Here is a 23,393-nt window from a genome sequence, read left to right on the forward strand (position 1 = left end):
ATTTTTTTTAAACTTCAGGGTTGCAAAAAATTTTCAGTGGCATTCTCTGATTAATTAATTAGTAAACATGGTGAATTCTGCTGTGCTCTGTTTGTTTTTTTTTAATAAGCTATGACAAACCACATCCATGATTAAGTACAGGCATTAAATATAGTATGGTGCTGATTTGCTGCTCTCATTTGTGTTTATGGTTCATTCTCTTTTATCCAGTGTTTGAACTGATACAATTTCACAGGCCTTCTTAGGCTCTGAATGTCAATTTTATTTGAAATAAATATTTAGCCAAACTCACACACCTAAAACAACACTTAAATTATCATTTTCTTTTTCTCTAAGAACATACTTCTACTTCTGTTACAAATTCTGAGAAATTTGTTTTCTGAAAACAAAACCTCTTTTGTTTAAAATTTAGATTTAAAAGGTAGTCCATCTTAAAAAAAAGTCATGATGCAAATTAATTGCACAATAGTGGATGAAAACAGACAAAAAACAGCTTATCAGAAGATGTTCAAAGTGCAGCTTATTATATAAATGGAAAGCAGATTTTACAGTAACTGACCGGCAACCTTAATAACTGAAAAGTTTTCCGGGGCAAGGATCACTTTTTCTACCTTATTAAAGAAGAAGAAATATTAAAAATCTTTGAACTCAGTTAACTATTCCATAGTATTGCACTAAGAATATTTGACTGCCTCGGTTAAGCCTGCAAAAGCTATTATTCCTCCTGTCCTATATTTGGTCATTTAATCGGTGCTAGGCTATGTCTGTACCTATTGCAGCTCAGGAACAAGATCTTTAGATTTACTAAAGCTAGTTCTATAAAAGCCTCAGGGCCTAATGCTCCACAGTGGTCAAAAATTCATTTAGAAAGGTTTAGAGAACAAAGAAAGAAAACTCCATGGCCCGCTTCATCCTGAACAGGATGTGCAGTCCTGGTCCCCTCATCCCCAGAAGATCATCACAGAGTAAGAGAAAGGCACAGAGAAAGACAACAGAGATGATGAGGGGTACGGAACAACTTCACTACAAAACCTGAATAGATAGCCTAGGACTCATCGACCTGTAAAGAGAACAATAAGGGGGACGTGAGTGGCATGGAAAAGCTAAATGGAGATCAATTGTTCACTGTTTCTCATAATACAGGGAGCATCAAATAAAATTGTGAGATGGAATCTTCAAAAAAGGGATGCTGTTTCCCATAAAACCAAGTTAAGGCACGGAACTCATGCTACAGTTGCAGACAGCAAAGTCTATGAAGGCTCAACAATGTGCTCAGAAAGCCACTAGACAAAAACCAAAAATCTCTCCATCAAAAGCCTGAAAAATTAGCAAAGATAACAATTCTGCTCACAAGTCACTGAACAGCAAATTTTCAGAGGCTGGGAGAGCACACCAGAGAACTACTACTACATGTTCATCGTGTTCTTAACTTTTCTTTCAATGCCTGCTATTAATAGCTACCAAAGAGTGGATACTGGACTGGACTACGAACTGGTCTTTTGACCTGAGCTCGTGTGTTCATGGTCAGAGAACTTGCTAATACAATAACAGCGATATATAACTGGGGAGAAACTCCTTGCAAACAATTACGCAGATCTCTCCCCAGATGTGCCCACTCTATGATAACTTAAGTAACTTAAAAAGAAGTGAGATGCAGAAGAGCCACGTTAGGAGTAGAACAGTCCATAAAAGAACCTTCATGCACGAACTGCATTTGCATTCTGTGCATTTGGTCTGTAGCTGTAGCTTAGTGTGACTGTCCAATCTGTTCCACAAAAACATGTTTTTATAACTGTGAATTCTGTCTGCCTACAAGGGAGTTATGATTTGTGGTGTTAACAGTTTATTCTTTATCTTCATGAGAGATGAAGTTGTTTAACAAGTGGAAATCTTCAGTGCAGAGCAAAGACAATCTGAGCATCTCTGGAAGATGCCCACTGTAAGTACAGTCTAGAAGGGAAGAAGCAATGAGGATAGAGACAGAACAAGAGAGAATGTAGTTGGTTTTCCCCTATAATATGGCCCTCTGTGAGGTGATCTTCTTTAATAATTCCAGAAAAAGATAAATACTCACTTTACAAAGTTGAGCTAGGGTTCATTAATCTCTATCAGATTTGCAGCATAGAGGATGATGTATTCACAAATACAGTGTTTGGGCAGTCATAGCAAGGATTCTGAGTTCTACCTTTCTCTCTCACCTAGCTTGCTTTGTAGCCAAGGGTTTTTTCAGCTTTTTTCTAACTTCCAATTTAACTATGTTAGAAACTTTACCAACACAGCAGATACCTGATGTTGAAGTTGATTAAATAAATTGTAATATAAAATAAATAAATCAAACAACAAACACCACCATATCTTCCTTTTTGAATTCCGAGGACGCAGTGTCTTCACTTAATTTAGTAACACCAAACCAAAATATTAGACAAAACAAAACTACAATTGGAACCAAATTCAAAACGACTTCACCAATGGATGGTATGAACACACCATTGACATTTTAGACATCAGCTACAATAGCTGGTGGAATCAAATGTAGCACTCAAATTGCTGCATGATGATTTGAGGAGTTGGCTTGTTTGGGTCCTCAGGACAAAACACGAAAAGCTTGTTTTTTCCACTGCAGCTATGAAGACTGGAAAGATTTCATTACAGAGACATCATACCTTGCCACAGAAAGGGTTATGATCCTGTTTCACTAAACTGCTCTTCACGACTGGATGCACTGGGTTTTTCAGGACTCCCAGGCACACCGACACGACCAGGAAGAAGACATCTGCCAGAGCTGGGCGTGCTGAGCCGCCTGTATTACTGAATTGCCTGCCCCCCAGCAGAAGAACCATAACTACAAGCCAGGAAACAACCCTGTCTCTGTCTCAACAGTAGCTGATCCTACCCAATGTTTCCACAAGACATTTAGGTCTCGATGAATGGGGATTTTATGATGCAATCACACTTCATAGGTAGTTTCCAATTTGTCCTAATCACAATTGACAGAGTGTCAAAGACAGACAAGTCAGGCAACAAACATACACAGTGAGAGATAGGTTGAGCAGATACACAGAAATATAGAGGGAACCAAGTATTTATGTCAAGAGTCAATGGGTACCCCTCAAGCATCTAAATTTTACTATACATTTTCCATTCGTTTTCCAAAGCATGTCTGAAAAACAATCAGAAAACATGGATATTCCATTTTATGTTTTGTCATTATGTAATTTATTGCAGGACCTCTTCAGCATTGCTAAAATGCTGTGAAACCTGTTCTGTGTTTGTTTCTTTATATAAAACTAGCAGCTGACCAAGTTTTCTTTCCTCCCACACCTTCTAAAGGCTAAAAGAAAGGTAAAGAAGGAAAAGCAAAAATCATACAGAAGTGATCTTAAAATTAACATGACTGCTTGAATGACAGAGTGGCATTTAAGCCTAGTATGAAAAGATCAAATTGATTCACACAGCTAGAAAAGAAAGGGTGAAATTGGAGATCCTGAAGTCAATCAGTGTCTTCCATTGAACTTAGAAAGCTTTTGTCCACACATACCACCCTACTGACAAGCTCCGTTTCTGACCATGGAGATGACATTCTGAAATTCCTGCTGGGATTATCTAAGCTGCAAACAGAGCTACCTTTGACATCTGGCAGTATAGTGACACAAACACAAATGATGGTCCCAAAAAAAGCTATAAATCACAAGTAAAATTACATAAACTCATCACGGCAATCACAGCAAACTTCTCACAGTCAGGATGAACACACAGACCGCAAAAATTACCTAGTCTTGAAGAGGTGCTGCAATGTCAGTAACACACTCAGTGGGAATATTGACTAATGGGTATATTCTGCATATATAATTCCAGGGAGAGGAAAAATGGAAACTGAGCAAAACTCTACCTCCAGTCAATGGAAACACAGACTCCTGCTACACTTCCTAGTAGACAGAAAAAGAAATCCTAGTGGTAAAATTCCCACGTGTGGAAGACACAGCGCTGCAGTTCACAGAGAACTTTCACCTAAGGTATGAGAGCAAAGACCCTCATTTGTATACTTTAAAGGCCAACAGCAAGACAACAGAGCATTACTTGCTGTGGGATGGAAAGCAGCCATCTAGACCACCGCCCTTAATATATCAAGTCATTCAGCTAGCGCTTAAACATAATGAAATGGCTGCAACATGCTGCAGTTCCAGATTCTGAAGTGTTTTGCCAAATGCTGAATTTCCTCAAAATAAATCAATGATAACAGCTTTGCTATCATTTGAAACTGTTTCTCGAACTGATCACCAACAGCTATCCATTCTCTTTTCTATTGGGTATAAAAATAGTTTTTATTGCTTTCAAAGAGGTTTTCCAGTTTGAAAGAGATACCATCAAACCTAGAAAAGACCCATCTTTTAACTTGCTGGACTGGAGGAGCATTTGTAAAACAAGCTATATCAATACATCCTGCAAGATGCTCAGCAGCTTCATCTTTCACAATCTACAGGCCCTGTGCCTTCTGCACCATTAGAAGCAAGGGGCAGGAGTTCTTTGTCTTCAAGCCAGGTGTTATGACAACTGTTTTCTTTTTAGCTTCAAATGAATATTGCAAGAGCAGAAGTAGATGAAATGGAGTATTAGGCTCTAATAAGCCACACCAATTTATTTACAGTGTTAATGCAAACCAGTGCAAATGTCAATAATGTTTCTATTTGGAATCATATTACTACAGAAACAAATATCTCAGTAAAATATACCTTTTATTTTCCCCCCGAAAAAGAAAACTAATTCATCACAACCTATTATTTCAAGATATTCTTATTTTACATGTAATCTTATTTTACCCATATAAAACTTTCAGTAACTGCATCTTCTCCTTCAATGCTTTTCTGTCCCACTTAGATTTAAAACATTGCTAATAATCACCATCTCCCATGAGTACTTAGGTGTACAGCCCAGGTCAAAATAACCTCCATTACCTTAAAAGTAATTAAACTATTTAAAACTTACAACTATTTATTTTTTATTTCAGTTTTTATTTCAGTTTTTTATTTATATCTGATCCACTTGCCAGAATTCTGCAGAGCGAGGAAACAGATCTGCAAACATTGTTAGCTAACAGGTGTTCAGACAAAAAACCCTCCTGATTTATTGGCCATCCCACAGAGGGGCTAGAGAGAACTCATTGCTCTTCAGCAACAGCTAGCTGGCTAGCAAGTAACCCACACAGTAGACTCGTCAGGTGAACTCATAAGATGCCTTTTATTTCTCGACTGCCTGCTCTCCCAGCGTCTACATGGGGTCACATCTGTAACATAGCGGGAGAAGGGCAAAATGAAGTACCACCAGTAAAACACAATTGCTGTTATCCTGGTGGTGCAAATAATAAGGAATGTTAGCACTTCAGAAAGGGTTAGGGAAAGTTAAAGATACCAAATCTGTAACTAGGATAAAAAAGTACCAGTTCATTAAATGCTGACCATGAGTTAAAAAAAAAATTAAAACAATCACAAGGAACTTTAAGCACTAAGGTCAACAACACAGTACAATCTTTTGAATATTTTATAAATTTAAAAATGAAATATTAATTACCAACCTTAATGCTAAAGTGTAGGTTCCAGGTTGCCGTTGGCTTTCACGAATGAGATAGCTTCCCTCCGCAACACTTAGTAATTGGTCAGCTTCCTCTCTTGAGATCATCCCATGGAATCTAAGGAACAAAGACTTTTTGAAACACACGCCTTTTCACTTTTAAATCACCTTTTCCTCTTCTTTTAAAAACCACCAACCATGGTAAGTAAAAAAGAAACAAACATAAAAATGACTGATTTGAAGGAATCTACGGCTTAAATTAATCTCCCTTTCTGTCTGTATTTGAAGTCACTTTAAATGATTTAGAAAGGCTTCTATGAAACAGTATCTATGAAACAATTATATTGCTTTTTAAATCTGAATCTATCAATTTAATATGTAGAAATAGATCCATTTTCTCCTGCTGGCTTCACATGTTTTGTGCCAGTGGCATGCAATCCAACATTTTGCAGCATTCAGGGATATTACGGCAACTTGCTAAAATCGGGGATTTCATATAATCTCAGTAATTACTGGTGTAATAACCTAGCAATGCTAAACATCTTTTACCAAAATAAACACAAATAAGATCTGCTTTGTTTCCCCACACTAAATCTAACCATCTTTGCCTTAGCAGTCTGAAATAGAAGACACACATACATTGTACACTTATGTTGCATTTGTGATCCAAATCTTTTTTTTCCTGCACACACACCTTTTGCAAAAGCCAACTGGAGGGGGAGGTAGACAGAGACAATCCTCTGAAAGTATGGAAACATATGTTTTTCTCACTTAAGGTAGCACTCAATGATATCCATATCCATCAAAAAATGCAGCTATAATTTTAGGCAGACAAAAGTGGTGGTACGGCAATAATCTGATGGTGAGCAAGACACACTTGCTGTAAAACACAGAAGAAACAAAGGGCCCAGAGCAAACGCTTGCAACCTTTTCTGTAACTATTATCAACCAATATGTCCGGATAAACCACTTTCAGAGATGTATGTTACTTACTCTCTTCCATAATATTTGGGTCTGTTCTCTACCTAGAAGAAACAACAGAAACTGTAACGTTTCATTACAAGTGAACCCATACAGTAAGTATACTGTCCGTAATATAGTATTAAAAATAGAAAGGGATATAATGCGATAGTACAGACAAAAGTCATCTACCATCCTAGGATTTTCCCTGTGGGTGGAATATAAGGAAACCAAAAGTAGACCTTTGGGAAACATTGTACTTCTGAATGGCTTAAAACGGAGTGAGAAAGAACGAGCCGCTTGGATCACGTCATCCTCGGGGCTCTGCTAATACAAACTGATGGCATTAAGTGTTGCTTGTATAAACTGCCAAAAAGGGGAAACAAAAGATTCATTTCATGGGTGTAAGTGTACTATATTGTTAAGTGCGCTAATACAGTGAAACATGTATAAAACTCTTAAAATTACAAGTTATCTTCCATCATAAAGCTGTTGGTGCCACTGCTGCGAGAAATGAAGCCACTACAATATCCCCTCAGAGTGAGGGCAGGCGGGATCATTAGCAGTGCCTAAGTCTGGCACTCTTTGACTTCACTAAATTGTGTGATCTGTAGTACCAGCAAAAAGACCTCAACGATAGGTATGCATGTATTATGCTGTGTAACACAAGCCCACCTGTGCTCTAGAGACCATATAGTGTAAATGCACACAACATGCAAGGGTGTCAGAACACGATTTGCCTGCTAAGTATTTCAGATGAAGTAACTCACCTGCAATTGTCCAGGAAGTTTATAGACAAGTGAGGAACTGCAGACTTCCCCGAAATCAGCTCAATAATCTAAACCACCAAATTATCCCTCCTTGCTAAATTTAAAGGAGGAAACTCTTCAGGGAGTAAAATTCAACAATTATACAACGTGAACTACAAGAGTATAAAACGATCCAGCTATGATAAAACACACTCACAGTAAACTGCCACTTCGATTTCTTTTTTCCATCTTTTCAGAAAAAAAACTATTAAAATTAGCACTTCTCTCCAGTTATCTCAGTGGAATATAAATAAAGATTTCAGATGTCCAAAACAACAAAAAATACATCCTGGTGTACAGTCTAATAACAACTCTTCCACATTCCTGGCAAATAAAAAGCTATTGTGATGGTTCATCACTTTTGAAAAATCATTCCATCATTGGAAAGATTTATACTGTTCTAAAAGATTTCCTTTTCCAACATAACAGCAAACAAGAGTTGACCAGTGTGATAACTGTTTTCAAAGGGCCTGAAGAGAATGGATCATTTCAAAAAAGAAAGTGTCTTACATATTTTTTGTTAAATATAGGCTATTTCTTCAATAGGAAGATAGCAACATGAATGGAGAAAAAGTGAAAACATTTTACTGTTGTTATTCTAGAAACTTGCAACAATTCCTAACTAAAACCCCCAAGACAAGACACTAGTCTCAGGCAGCTGTTAAAAAAAGAATCCTGATGTGAATAAGATTTTGTTGTCTGTCTAATGAGATTTTATCTCAGTTAATACAGTGAATTTATATGACAGAATTGGAAAATTTACATAGGCAAAAGCATTTAAGTTCAGAAATTGATTAGTAATGTGACTGGGCATCTTCAGAATACTTGCAAACCCTAAGACAAATTATAATATTATACTCTGTGTGCAAACGTTTGAAGATGTGATCTGGCAGATGACTGGAGCAAAGCATCAGAGAAAAGCTCCGCTGGACTTCCAGGCAATTGTAGCTGGGTTTGCAGTTCATCTTGGTGGATGATGAGTTAAAGAGGAAAATAACCACTTCTGTTAACATTGAGTCTCTACTGAGCAGTTTTGCCAACTTGCAAAAACTTCAGTATAAATATTGATGTGTAACACTCTTGGCTTGTACAAGACTCAGTACAACTGGAACCCAATTCACCAAGTTTTATTGCCTGGGTTTTGGTGTTGTGTGTTTTTTTTTTTTTGCATAACTTTTTAAATTTATGATAATATTAGGTTTTTTTGACATCTAGATTGAATACATACATTTAGACTGTAAGGCAACTCCATCAGAACTCAGCAGGGACCTTCTAATTCACTCAGAATTAGCTGGGCTACATACACACTTAGTGCAGTCCATGTGAACTTACTAAAACACTCAGATTACCCGTAAGCCAAATTTACCATGTAAGACAATAATCACTGTTCTCCAGCTTTCTATAATGCTTCCTACAAATATCGTGACTCCAACTTTACTCATAGCAACTTAGGCCTAAAAAGGCAGTATAGCATTTGTTCTTACTTTAAGTATCCTTAGCTGCACCAGAACTAGAAGCAACATGCAGCTTTCTTGTTTTTTTGTGCCTGTCTAGACTTCACAAAGTTCCTGCCAGACTGTATTTCTACAAATTACAGTTGCAGGCACCCACGTATCCTCCAGTTGCATGTGAGCACTGGAAGCCAAAACAGTTCAGTTCAGAAGCTTCAGTAGCCTAACTTTCAGACTCAGCCAGCCTTAAGTTAAGGAGACAAAACCAAAACATCCAACTGGACTGGAACTAAAACCCACCAAAGAAAGGAAATACATTTTTAAATAAAATCAAAGCAGTAGCAAGAAAATGGTCATTTTAACTAAAGCTGTTAGCTGAAAATACAGTGTAATTATCCTCTGCAGAGTTTCTTTTTGATTTGGCAGTATTTTTGGACCAAACTATCATTGAGCATGAGTGAAGGTAGCCTTAGCTACTTCATTTTCTCTGTATCCAGCAAAGATTAGCTGAATGCTAAGTCTTTTGACTTCTCAGAACTTTTTATTTATGGGAAAAATTTCCTATTGCTGTTTGTTTAGCTTGTGTTTGGCACACTTTTAAAAATTGCTTCTAACTTTTAGAAAAAAAAAATTAAAAAATTATTGTGACATATTTGTTTTCAATGTGCTTATTTGTATAGCACTGATGCAGAGGCCACAGGAAAGATTCAGGTGTCACTATGGTACTTGCAAGAAACACAAAGGACAGCGAGATATCCACCACTGCTTTGGTTTTGATTTTTTCAAACTGAGGTGTGAAGTCAATGAAACCAAGTTTATGAACAGATAAATGGGGCAGATGTGGCAAGTGCCTTACAGTAGCCATTCCTCTGGAAAAGAGCTTAGTTACCATGAAAGCTGGGAATCATTCTGAGTGAATATCATACAGGTAAAGCCATCTTTGAGAACAGCTCTAACAAGGATGTGCATTATATATGCCCAGTCTATGCTATGTTTCTTGACTACTCACAGAGGCCATTTTCACAAGACTACACAGAGATGCTGTTTAACAGGCTTGTTAACTACTAGCACTGAATTAGAATGAAGCCTCCTAACAGGATGGAAAAGGCCTGTGATTTTAATTATCTCCATCATTTGTCTGTTTGATATTTTTTCCATACATAGTTATTTCAAATTTATCGTGGAGTGCCTTTATATAGCGGTCAAGAGTGCCCTAAATATGCCTGCATGTGCACACGCATACGTGTGTATATAAAAGATTATATGCACAACAAATACAAATTCCAGGGAGGTAATACAATATTGATTGGACTAACAAGATTACAATTTGGATGTAACCCTCATGCAGAAGTCAAACATCCTTAGAATATTATGGAATCATCAACTTTACAAGTGATCAGCATACAGTGTTAAAAGCCCTGGCTCTCCTGCATCTTGACAATAAAAAAACCCCAAATGAATGCAATGCTCTTTTTACCTCAGTGTAACTCCACTGTGTGTTGCTCTGATATGAAACTGGTGTAACAGAGCAGAAACTCAAATTCTCTGTATTTGAGAAGCATTTCATTTAAGTAGGTCATTCTGTTGAATACATCTCTCAGTAGCAGCACTTGTACGACACCTGCCTTTGCACCTTAAATCAAAGGTTGCGGTTTTTATGGTGTGATTTCCAATTATTCTTTAACAAGTGCTTTTCCCCCTAATCATCACTCTTGGTTATGTCAACAAGTGGAATACAATAAGGCAAGAGGAGCACTTTATGTGCTAATACCTTACCAAATTGCATGTTGTTCTCTCCCACTGACCTCTCTGATGTTCTCTGGACCAAAATCCTCTTCCTAATATTTATGCATTTGTTTATACAGCTGAATAATTCAGCCACTTAGGAGAAGATTCTGCTCCCCACTGACTCACGCATGGCTAATAGAAACCCAGCTGAGAAAGAGCAGATCACAAAGCTCAACACTAGCAGGAGAGGCTGAGACCAGAGAGAAAGGTTAAACACGTTACTGCTCACTGAATATATTTTCACTTCAGATCTGGCTCACCTGCATAAATTGTTCATACTTATAACGAAAAACACTTATCTGCATTATAACGAATTAATGCAGAAGTAGGAAAATGCACACTGATAATGTATTCTTTCAATTTTACCTTTATTAGGTAAAAATAAGCTTCAAAGAGCTTTTTTTTTGGTAAATGGATTCTTTAATGAGAAAATGTGTATTTAATATGTTCTGTTCTGCAGCTAAATACTTGCAACTGACTGATTCTTTCATAGCTTTATTTTATTTAGTTCAATTCTCACTAGTTTCTAAAGAGTGCAGATTTTATTTCTCAGTTTCTACAGCAATGGTCACAGTGCAGACACAGGTTTACTCTGCAGTTCAGGGGCTGGGATGAAGCTATTTTAAAACACAGAATGTCTCTCTTTTTTTGTTCCCTCTGGCACAGGGAAAGTTTTAAACTTACTTAAAGTTTGTCATATGTTATAATCTTGTTTTGGAACAAATTGATAGAAATCTGCTACTATAGACACTAAAGTGTTGCATTTCTTTCTTCAGTGATGACAGGACTTAGCAGAGTGTTGTGATTGCTTGTGGTACTTTCGCCAATCCCCCATTGACTCCAACAGACCACCTGTTCTTAGAATCAGACCCGCAGGACCTCTCTATGTAGGGATGCAGTACACTCAGATACCCTCCAAACTGCTTGGATGATTAGCTCATGCAGGACACCATTCACCCACAGCAAATTTTCCTCCCTAAAAGAGTCCAACTTTTCAATTTGCCACCTGTATAATAGGTAATAAAATTTTATAATTAACAGTATTAAAATTCAGTGATAATGAGGATGAGAAAATTATAGTGGTCAGTGTGATTCGTATTTGAAGAAGCTTTACACAGACCCTTTTATATTTGGTTGGCAAGGGTAGGTCTCTTGTCTGATTCTAAAAAGAAGGCAATCTAGATCTGATCAATAGCTGAAGGATTTCCAGCACTCCAGAGGCAGAAGACATTTTTAATTTTCAGATACTGTATACACGTTTATATCTCTACTTATTTGACTGGATAGGCTAAGAGTATTCTAAGAAATACTATGAAGGAGAACTTAGTATAAAATTTGCTTGTGATTTCTTATCATGTAGGGCAAAAAGACTCCGAAGCACTTCTCTGCAGTCAAACTAGCATGGGATATAACGCCAACAGATCTTACTGAATATGCTGGACTCCTTTATCAGTTTACAGTTTCTCCCTGACTACAGTGTACGTATGCATTGTGCAGTTGACATGCAAAACAATTACAATCGTTATGTTGTCTGCTGTAAGATTTCCTTAACTGTGCTCGTACTGTCCCACTCCTTACACTTCTATTATGGGGGGTGTGTGTTTGTTTGTTTGGGGTTTTGGGGGTTTTTGGGGGTTTTTTTGTTTGTTTTTTTTTTTTTTTAAAAAGAAACCAGAAGGTATATAGAAAAATGAAGGTTCTAATTCTGTAAGAATTAAAACATTCGCAACTGAGGCTCTCAAAGCATCTAATTGAAGAAACTGAAGAACTGTCGCTCATCACCACAAGAGCCAGGCAACTTTGTAAGCATACACTATACTCATTACACGAGTAAACCAAAGCAGGGCTCTGAGACAAGACTCAGCAAATACGAGACTACAGTGCTTGTACACGCATAGTGTCAGCACCTCAATGAACAGTGTTAGAAGGCTACCAAAAACCCCTCATATATTTTACAATATGCATGTATACATATACCTACACACATACTAGCACTTCTTCCACCAGTGAGCAGAGGAAGGAAAAAGCAACTATTCAACAGCATGTAACAACAATAAACACAATCCATTGGAGGCAGGGAGTGAAATACTTCATCCTATCCAGGTGAGCACTCTGTACGATCTCTGTACAGTCACAAACCTGTATTATATGACTAAGCTCTTACAAGACTTCAGAAATTTTGTATATTAATGTAATGAAAAACCCTATCATAGAGAACACACAAAATAGAAGAGAACCTTCCTAATAATGTTGCAATGGGAATAAAAAACTGGAAAACCTCCCATTTTTTCACAGCTCAGATCTTATCTTCTATAGATCTCTCCTTCAAATCTCCATCCCACCTTATTTGATGTACGTAAGACATCTGCACAACAACCTTAACAGAAATACCTCTGCTTGGACCCTCATTAAGAGTAGAAACACTGGTTAAACCAAAACTTTTTGCTACAATGCTTTTTGTAAAATTCATGTATTGTTCTTTCCTATAGCTACATCTTGCTTAAGTGCAATCAGCTACAGCTACAGCTTTTATAAAAATACAAATCTATCAAATTAACAAAGGAAAACAAGAGTGCTTCCACTAAATGCAATATTTCACTTCTGATAAATCTCTACTTTTTATCTTAAAAATTGACAGACTACTTCATAGAATCACAATTGGGCATTTGAAAAAAACAACAGAGAAACGCCTGCTTAATTCTGTAAAGTAATCCTCCTTGTGATCTAGACTGTAAGCTATTGATGTTCCTGACAGTGCTATGTCCCTCTGTATTTAATACTACGTCAAAGTGACTAATATATTTCAAAGATTAATTTCCTTTCTCTCAGCACATGATAAAAATTCTTAAGTTTTATTGCAGCAATGTAATAACTTTCAGTGGTTATTCAGTAAGAGCTGTGTTTTGTAATACTGCTTAACAAGTCAAGCCTAACATTTCAGCATTTTTGAAATTGAAATTAATGTTTCCCAGGTTCCTAACTGAAGCTGCAAGAGAGATGCAGTTATGAGTAAAATCTTGCTGGCACGGATGTTTGGTATCAGTTAAACCCTCCAGCACCACAGCTCTGGAGAGGTGCTGCTCTGCTGGACCGCAGCTCAGGGCACACTAGAAATCTGGGGTCTGCCTCAACAACTGACTCCATGAGCAGGTGCTTCTCTATCAGTGTATATCAATGGGATTCCATCGTTACTGTTTGGATCCTTAAAATCTGTGGCTCTGCATAGCTTAGCTACTAGTATTAATGAGTCTTAAGTACTACAACTCAAGTAGCAGCAGCCGGGGAGGTTTCAGTCTTCCCTCTGTTGATTTATTGCACGCATCTAGCAGTGATGTGTGTACAAACAGGTGCACAGCTCTGCTCTTGCTTTTGTGAATTTCTGACCCAAAAAGGAGGAGCAAAGGCATGTTTCCATGTATCTAAGAATCAAAAACCAGTAAATGATTCTCAGGCATACACATCATACTGAAAATGCTTTTTAATTTGATTTTTAGATCAAATGGATTTCCAGGTACCAGTGGCCCCAAGGCTACTTACTGTAATCACAGCACCAAGTGTCCTGAGGAACCGCTGTTTGGGTTGGACACCATTAAGTATAGACTTGGAATTACTGGACTCTATAAAATTGAACCTTTATAATACCCACCTCACGAGTGCAGGTTATCCTTCTAGGATGGGGAGCTTCCTGTTGCAACTGATACACTGGGAGAAGGCAGAAGTTAAATTCTGATTAATGCAGAATCATTGTATAAGTTAGGCATTTTAACATTAAATATTGCTGTTTAAATAATGAAGACTTTCTGCAAGATTTAATGAAGGATACATATATCAAGGACTCAAAAATTACTTACAAGTGGTCAGAAAAAAGAATGTTGCTAGCCAAAATGGGATTATTGATTATCTTTACAATTAATTGATCAAGTACTAGGGAGTAACTAGGTGAGACCAGTCAAGTTTCCATCAAGCAGATAAGAAAAGGAATCATGATAAATGCAAATCAGATTTTATTATATGCCAAATCAGGCTGCTATCAGACTTTCTTCAGTAAGCAGATGGAGTCCCATCCTACTACCCTGGGCACACACTCAGTCACCTGAAATACGTTACAAGAATCATTCAGAACTTTGCAGAATCAAACCCTCTGCGTTTGCTACTGCTCCGTGGTGACCCTTCTGAACAAAGAGAAAAAAGGCCTTTGCATTTGCAGATCTAAAGACATCAGGAGTTGAGTAGCAGAGTAAAACAGTTAAGGCCCAAATTATGACATACACTTACTAGTATCTTCCCTCCCCCTTTTTTTCTTTTTTTTTAAATAAGCCTCATCAAGCCAGAATAAATCTTAGGAGCCAGCTGTAAATTTAATGGTCCTAATGTGCAGACTTTCTAATATAATACCATAGGAGTGACTTTCAACTTCTATCCCAAAAAGAGTTTGGTTTGGCAAGTCCCTTCAAAATGAGGCTGTCAACACTAAGTTAGTATTTGAATAATACTCTAGAACTGATAGAATGGACATTTGGAAGTGTAATCTTTTAAAATTAAATTATGTTTCAATTGTAAGTACTAACACCAAGGTCTAATAACATATGCTGTCACCTTCTTCAGATAATAAGACCATACATTGATTTAACCAGTAAGATTTTACTTTATTATACTTCTCATTTGATCACGAGTCTTTTCCACTGACAAATGCTGCATTTATGTGCTAAGTTACATGGGACTAGAGAAAATGGCAAGATGCCTGATTATATGGCAATCATAAGATAAACTGGAAAAATTCACTCCCTTTGTTCCAAACAAAAAACCTAATGGTTTTTCCTGACATTACTAAAATCAATCCTTACCATTCTGTATTGGTATTACAAAAATGATTTTTGCAAGTGATGAAGAACAGCACACTAGTATAAAAAGCAGTAATTTTCATTTCAAGCATAGCATGACCATTTATTTTGCCAGCACACAGATTCCCTAGCTTCTATTGTAAATGTCGTATTTGATGGCACTGGGCCTTGTCCATATCTAATTCTGAGAACTGTAGAGTCAAGTTCAAAGGAAAAAAAAATAAAAATCACAGATCAAATATGGATTTCTCTGAATTTCACAGAAGAGCAGTGGAGACCCACAATCAGCATGCTCCGCAGAAATTGGCTAAAAAATGAGAACTGTTTCCCACCTTACTTCAAGCCAGGCTGAAAAGATTTTCTGGAAGGAAATTCCTCTTCTCCAAAGGCAGTACCTTTCTCCTTTTCCAGTCAGAAGCACAGTAGGTAGACTAGTTAAGTTACAAAACAGGATGCCTATTCCTCCTCCTCCAATTGATGTATGCAATTCAAATTGTTCAACACCAGTTTCCTTGCTGTAATTATTGCTGAGGAAGTCAAACAAGACATTCCTCTCCATCCATCATGAGACAGAAATATACTCAAACCCCATGACTCTGCACTTAATTCTCATCCATGGGAAGGGTTCACCACGGCGAACCACGGTGGTGTAGTGGGTGCACATACATCTGCACGCGCCCAAGGCTTCAGCTCCTGGCAAGCTGCCAGTGAAGATTTGCTATTAGAGAGGTTGGACCCCCCTGTTATAGATTACGGCATGGAATAAACTGAACAAAGAGGCAGTGTTCCCTGAGTTCACAGAAGGTACAGAGCTGTGATTCACTGTTATTGCTTACAACTGGGAGCAAAATACACAGATCTCAGTAACAAGTATTGCAATCATGACTAATGATGTTTAATACCAAGGAGCGAAGTGTCTCGGTTCTATCTTTTAGCCCTCTGCTGCAAGAAAAAAGCTTGTTCAAATCATTCTGTGTGCAAATGCTTTAATATTAAGTGCCTGACTTGGCATATGACAAGCTACTGGCATAATAAATGATGATTCAAAAGGCACAGACAGGCTTTGCCACCAGATTCACAAACAGACCAAGGTCCCAGCCGCCTCAATTACATGACAGCGATTGCATATGCTGGCAATCGTTAAAAACCGCTCAAAGTCATCCATCTAAAGAAAAGACATTTACAGAAATAATCTAATGCTCATATTGCATAGAAGATCTTGACTATGTAACTCACGATCACTTTAAAAACTCAAAAATTGGAAACCAAGCCCAAACAACAAGGTTGATTTATGAGTTTTAAGGCCTAACTGTGATTTTTGAATGTGTCATTGGCAGTGGCAGGGACAGGACAGGAACAACTGACCTCTGTGAGCCATTAACAGAATACTGGTCTAGGTGACAGAAAAGCTGTTTTTCTAGTGCTCATTTAATTCTACTAGATATACTCTAGCTGACAAAAATACTTTAATCTGCTCTCTTACACTTACTCTCTTTCTAACCCTCGTTTTCACCAAGCCTTTAAGACCAACCCAAAAACTCCAGTTGTAAAGAATCTCCCACTGCAGGATGGAAACCTTTTTGAAATAACTATTTTCTCAGGTGCTAAACCTCCCCAACCCCAACCTTCACTTTTTCATCATGTGAAATGTTGCTTGAGCAAATCCCTTTAGCCAGCCTGAAGACACCAAGCCTTGGGAATATATACAAAAGAAAATGCAAATGTAGGTTTGACATCCCTAAACTGTTAAGTGTGTTAAACACACAAACATTCTGCTTTCAAAATCTGCTTTTAACAGAAGACTATTCTTTCTTGCTGTGGTTCCTCAAGCCTCAATATGTCTCGCACCTTAGCTTTTCTATCTACAAAGAACTAGAATTTAGAGGTGAGACACTGTGGGAAGCTTTGCTTTGCATGATGCTTTGCTACGGTGCCATTTGTCTCGTGTTCTCTTCAATCTCCTCGAACCTCCATCAGTGCTTCCAAACAACAGGTTATTCCTTGACACGGAATCTTTCTCTATTTAAAAATTCAAGGGTTTTTGTTTGTTTGTTTGTTGTAGTTTTGGGTTTGGGGGTTTTGTTTTGGTTTTGTTTTTTTTTTTTTTTTTAAATTAGGAATGAAAACCAGCAAGTTGTGAAACTCCCAAGGGATTGGTGCTCTGATCTCAGGGCACCGCGCCCAGAGTGCTGCCCGGCACACCTGACTAAGGCAGCCTGCAAGGCCAGCTTCCTCCGAGCTAGGCACGTACATCGAAGAGCTGCAGAGCCCAGGCAGGCAGGCTGGTAGGAAATCAGGCCCTTCTAGTCAGGGCTTCGAAAAACCTGCTTGTGATTTGTCACACCAGGCCAAACAAATGCTCTCGTTTTACTACATCAGCAAATTCTGGGGGAAAACTATTTATTTTGAGTTTTTCTAACCAGCTCAAGCCTCAACTCTAGTGATGCAAGGTACTAGAGTACAGGAGCCCCAAAAGTTTGCAAGTGATACCAACTTTAAGGCATGAATGGAGTTTATGGAAGTCCCAGTCGAGGCAGCCAAACCAATATAAGCCAAATCCACACAGGCACAGGAGTGGGACCACTTATGTTAGTAAGGTGCGGAGAATCTACTCCTCCAAATAATCTGCATTCGCTTGTCCTTGAGGATAAACAACTGCACCTATCTTTAAATAGTCATGAACCCCTTGATGCTTCTTAAACTCACATTCTGATGAAAAGAAAAATGAGAGTCTTTTAAAGAACCCAACTGAAACTTGTTCAGCTCTGAGTTGGAGAAAAAGAAAAAAAAAAAAAAATCTGTTGAGATACTTACAGTAAGATTTCCAAACAGGTGGTCTGTACTCATCAGTATCTGAAAGAAAAACAACACATCTTAATGTTGTGTTGGAAACATTTTAACACAGAAATAACCCTGCAGAAGCACCTGCAGATTTATTAAGATAAATATTGCACCTAGGTTCTAAAATTTTTTACTATTAGAGTGTAGAACAATCTGTTAAAATTTCCCCCTCTTTACTTAAACTGAAAATATGAAAAGGTATTTTCTTAAGCCAGCTAGAATAAAAACTATGGAAATACATTGGCAAAATGCAAATGTGCAGATTAGAAGCCAAAATACTGGGGGGAGAAGGGGAATGCGTATTATTTTACTATGTATATATCTGTAAGTTCCCTTTTAAATTACACCAGAAAGATTATTTTAATCTCAATTTATACTCCGATAAATCAGTTTTTATCCAACTTATTCCTGCCATTAGCTTCTTCCTCTTCTGGATAGCAATTAACAACTTCTAAAATAAAATCAGAGTATGTCAGTACTATGAAATATTTTGCAAAAAAGGAGAGTTTTTTTCATACTGAATACAAGCTCTACTTGGAAGCAGTCAGTATGTATTAAAAGTACCAGCATATTTCTAATCCCAAATTTTAATTCTCAAATAAAATTTAAAAAACCCCCAAAACCCAGTGTATTCCAAGTTCTGTCTCCCTTATGACTTGCTGACAACTGATCTGACATTCCGAGCTCTGTTGCAAACTTTGCCTCTGATCCACTGTTTTACCACCCTGACCAGCTTCAGTTCTGATGCTACGAAGCACCGAGGCTTTCTGCAAGGTGCTGTGCTTCTCTGCCTTGCAGCTGGCGGGAGTTACTGCGTACTCATTACGCCCCAGGGTCACAAGCCGAGACACCCGCGCAGCCAGGCAGCCAGCCTTGCTGTTTGAAGCCTCCTCTCACTGCAGCATTGATTTCTGAGCTCTGTTTGCAGTTGGCTGCTCACTGGAACTACCTGCTGCATCCAGCAAAATCCTAATTTCTAGTTTTTATTATGAGGTTATGTAAAGATCAAGCAATCTGGAAACCTGTTGCTTGAATTTTGGCCTGAGTGGCATCCCCGCCTGAGAGTCCTTAAGGCCTCCAAAATTGAGCCTGAAGCTGGGAAAGGATTTTGTTTTGCCTCCCCTTAGGATAAGCAATCTGCCTTCTTCAGATACTTGCTTTAGTCCATCCCTCCCACCCACAGTTATGTCAAAATATCTCTACATTAGAGCTTAGTGGAATGAGATATTTTCCAGTTTAATTGGCACAGACTTGCCCAGACCCCCCCCAGACCCACCCAGCACACTCCCTGCCCTGCCTGAGCTACCATTTTGCTCAATTTTTTATCCTGTATTTTAGTGCTACGCATGAAGAGGGTACAGTCCTTACGGACTACTTCGGTGGTAGTGGGTTTTATAAATACAATTCATTATGACTTTATTATTAAGGCAGCACTTAGTCAAACTGCCATCCCCGAGAATTTGACGGCTTTGATCTTCAGACGGTCCTGCAGATGCGCTACCGCGTCCTGGGGATCGGCCAGAGCACCTCGCAACGGCACAGAGCCCTTCAGCGGCCCGCGCTCTCCTATGGCAGTGAAAGAAAGCCAGCAGCAACAGATGCAGCCGTGGTTATTCATTCCTACTTTGATACCTTTAATTAAGGCAGTGCAAGTCGATTCATTCCAGAAGCATTGTAACGTGATCCCTTAGCACTGCAATGTCACATGGAAAAAGGGCAAAACTTGTAAGTAAAAATAACGGGTTTAGTGCCAGAAGATGATTCTTACCCCACTAACTGAACTTGCTTTTGTTATATTCTTTTTTTAGCAATATATGCACCAGTTGGATTTACAAATAAATAATTCAAGTAAAGGAAAACACACATTGTATTTGTAAAATATGAGCTGACTGTTATGAAAATACAAATATCTTGGCAGTCTAACCTATACTTCCTCGCACTCAAGCCATATAATTGTTACAACTAAGGGCAGCATGATTATAAAACTGAAAAGCAACAATATTTGTGCCAAACAAAAACCCCAAACCTTGTTAAAGTCAGGCAAGAACAGCAGTAACTTTCATACAACAAACATTTAACATTCAGAAATTGGAAGGAATGATTTATGTTATGCAGCTGTGCACAAGGATTTTGTTAGAAAATCTGTTGGTGAGCTTTATTGCCTTTACAGTGTGAGAATACCCTCCGGCCATCCCACATGAGGTAATGAAAAAACAAAAGGTCATTTCTATTGTGATTTAAAAAAAAAAAGTTATCTGATATAAAATACTGTAGCAGCAAGTACAGCACAGTAACAATGGTGAAGCAGAAGGTCTGTAGTGTTTGTTTCTGTGCAAGAATGTTTCTATTACTAAAACCACCCCACTACACAAAGATAAAATAGAATAAGCATAAACATCAGACCCATGTATTAGTTACCCGTTTTTAAAGATTAATCAATGTAGTCCCATTTAACACATCATCAGTATTTTGAAACGCGTTATTAGGAAAAGGGCTTGATTTTCAGATAGTGCAGGCTTCCACGAAGGCATCTCCAATTAGGCATCCGAAAAGCACTTTAAGGCATGATAAAAAACTCACAGAAAACGCTGAACCCAAAATACATTTTCTCGCTAACACTGCACCACTTTCTAATTAACGCAATAAACTCTACGCTGTCAGTTCTCAGATTTTTCTCCATCTCCCATCAGCACAGTATCTCAGCTCTGCTAGATGTTTTCATGATAAAATAAAATCCTTTTCTACAAGCTGTGCATCATGTTTTATCTTAACTGTATTTTCTGCCTTAAGTGAGACGCAATTCAGCTTAAAGCTGTTCTTCTCCAAAGGTCTAGAGCACTACAGAAAACATAAATGCATAAACTGATGCTACCAGTCCAGATGTGATCCTACCAGCATTGGTAAGACTTTTGCCAGCATGAGGGCACTCTCATCAGCAAGGAGATTTTAGATCAGGCACACTGTCCATGAACATAAATTGCAACTTCAAACTGAGACCAGTTTCAACCTGACAGGTGCTGGTGCTGAATAGTCTTCCTAACCTTTACAAGTGAAAATGTTTGATCATTTCCCATTACCCCAAGCAATGCCAGGTTTTTTTAATTCTTCAGAATTTTGCTCTGATTAGAGGGGTATATGTATAAGATTTTATTTTTACATAATATAATGGGACTTCTTCAAATTCTCTACCCTGAATCCATACTAATCCATACTAATAATTTTCCAGCCTGGAACAGATCAGAAAAGAAAGAGTTGTCTACCCAAAATCTGTACTTTCAAGCTCCTAAATAGACCTGTCATAGTATAAATATGTATGTATGTGTAAAGAAAAGAGTAAGAATATCTTAAACTGATGCATCACTTGAAAACCCACTGAGACCCAAAGCTATATGCAAGGTTAAGGGGTGAGGGGAAAACAATGCTGCAGGACACATGAAAATAAATTTACAGTCCTTTACCCTGTAGAATCAGCTTTTGCTCTTGAACCTATAGCAAAATCAAACCCGTCTTTGAAGCAAGCATCTTATCACAGACCCGTAACAGCTGGCGCCTCTAATTCAGGCATGGGCCTACATTTCTTACGTACCCTACGTGACAGGTTGTGTGTCTCTCTGCTTCTCCAAGGGCAAGGGTCTGCCAGCCCGTCTCTCTCTCTCCAATGGACAAGGACAGGAGTGATCCCTAACTATTTCTTAAACAATTCTCAGCACTTTCTTGCCATCATCTTCTTTCCTCCCAAACACACTCTCCTCCTTTCTTTTCCAGGACTTCACCTTCCCCCAGCCTTAGCAATCTTCATCTGCACACAAGACCTCTCCCCTCATCCTTGAGCAACGCTTTCGTTTGCTCCCCCCTGCTATCCTGCTAGGACTCACCTACCCAGCCCACTCTATCTGCTCAACTCTACTCATCTCTACTCAAGGCTTCCTTGAAATTTTGCCTAAACACAGAGAAAACGGAGGCAGAAAAGCCTGGAAGAGCACAACAGGCAGGTTCTGGCAACAGCCCCTTTGCAGGCAGAAATGTCACAGTGGGGCAGGAGCATTGCTTTCTGGGCCCAGTGTGTCCCCCTTTAAGCACACAAATTAATGAAAGAAAAAGGAAACTATGCATCTTGGGCATGAACCATCTGCAATTAAAAAGTGAAAAGCACGGAGTGATCATCAGAAATACAGGCTTGCACAGAAAAGGGCTTCCGCCAATAGAAAATCATACAGCCATTTAGGAGAAGTTCATATACAGACACAAATGCTAGGAGAGCATCTCAGATTTTTCCATAAACACAAATGTGACTAATTGTGACATTACAAGGTAGCATTTCCCTTTGTTATTTTCCTTCTTTCTTACTCATTTCCATTTTAACCTGTATATAAATCTGGACAACTGTAGTACTTTCAAAGTGTACATTTTAACTGCAGATAGGAAAACTGTTACTGTTGCCTCAAACTGTTTAGACTGCTTGTCTCTGTGTATTCCTTTTATAGAAAGAATAAAAACATTTACCTCTGCTTGAAATGGTTCTTTCTCTCTCTCCTCACTGAAGACCAGCCAGCTCTAGGGTACAGCAGCAGCAGCTTAACTACACATGGTAACCCCATAAAGCAATTTAGGACTTACTGTCAGGTTTCCTGTAGAGAATTCAGTTTTATTTTTCTTTTACTGTACGTCATTCCCTGCAGCACGGTGATCTGTAACATCATGCTGGAGATTAGTTTCTGGGAGGAAATAATCAGCTATCTGCTGACACAGCAGTTCTTGCCCCAAACTTTGATTTTATTTGGCAATATCCCTATTGAATACAGGTGAGGCCTCAGGTGGTGAACCTTGTAGAAGAGGGCAGTTCTTAGCCATGTAGACCAAAGACCAACACGATCAGGAGAAGAAAATCCAATTTCATGTTTTCTGAACCAATCTATGACCACGGAATGGTGTAAGTCATAAATACGAAAAGATGCAAGAAAGTATAAAACATTCTTCTGTGAGCTACAGCCTAGGCACTGACCAGTAAGCATTAACATGTGTTTTAAGATGCTAATCTTGCTTTGTTTGGCAGCAGCATGTGTCAAAATTTAACTCCTGGACAGATGCATGACCAGCAGCCGTGGCCAATTGCTGACCCATGCAACAGACTCGTTTTT

The 23,393-nt window shown here is 38.4% G+C and overlaps 1 protein-coding gene across 1 annotated transcript in view; it reads right to left on the reverse strand.

The window, feature by feature from the left end:
- The window catches only part of CHN1 (chimerin 1), a 105,513-nt gene that overhangs the window by 64,663 nt on the left and 17,457 nt on the right, over nt 1-23,393 (reverse strand). The window contains exons 3-6 of the mRNA XM_075153286.1: nt 18,229-18,267; nt 14,220-14,275; nt 6,559-6,590; nt 5,570-5,683 (exon numbers count right to left, since the gene is read on the reverse strand). Of these exons, the coding sequence (XP_075009387.1) occupies nt 5,570-5,683; nt 6,559-6,590; nt 14,220-14,275; nt 18,229-18,267 (241 nt within the window). The remainder of the gene's footprint in view (nt 1-5,569; nt 5,684-6,558; nt 6,591-14,219; nt 14,276-18,228; nt 18,268-23,393) is intronic.

Source organism: Calonectris borealis, chromosome 6 (assembly GCF_964195595.1).
Source record: "Calonectris borealis chromosome 6, bCalBor7.hap1.2, whole genome shotgun sequence".
Classification (NCBI taxonomy): domain Eukaryota; kingdom Metazoa; phylum Chordata; class Aves; order Procellariiformes; family Procellariidae; genus Calonectris; species Calonectris borealis.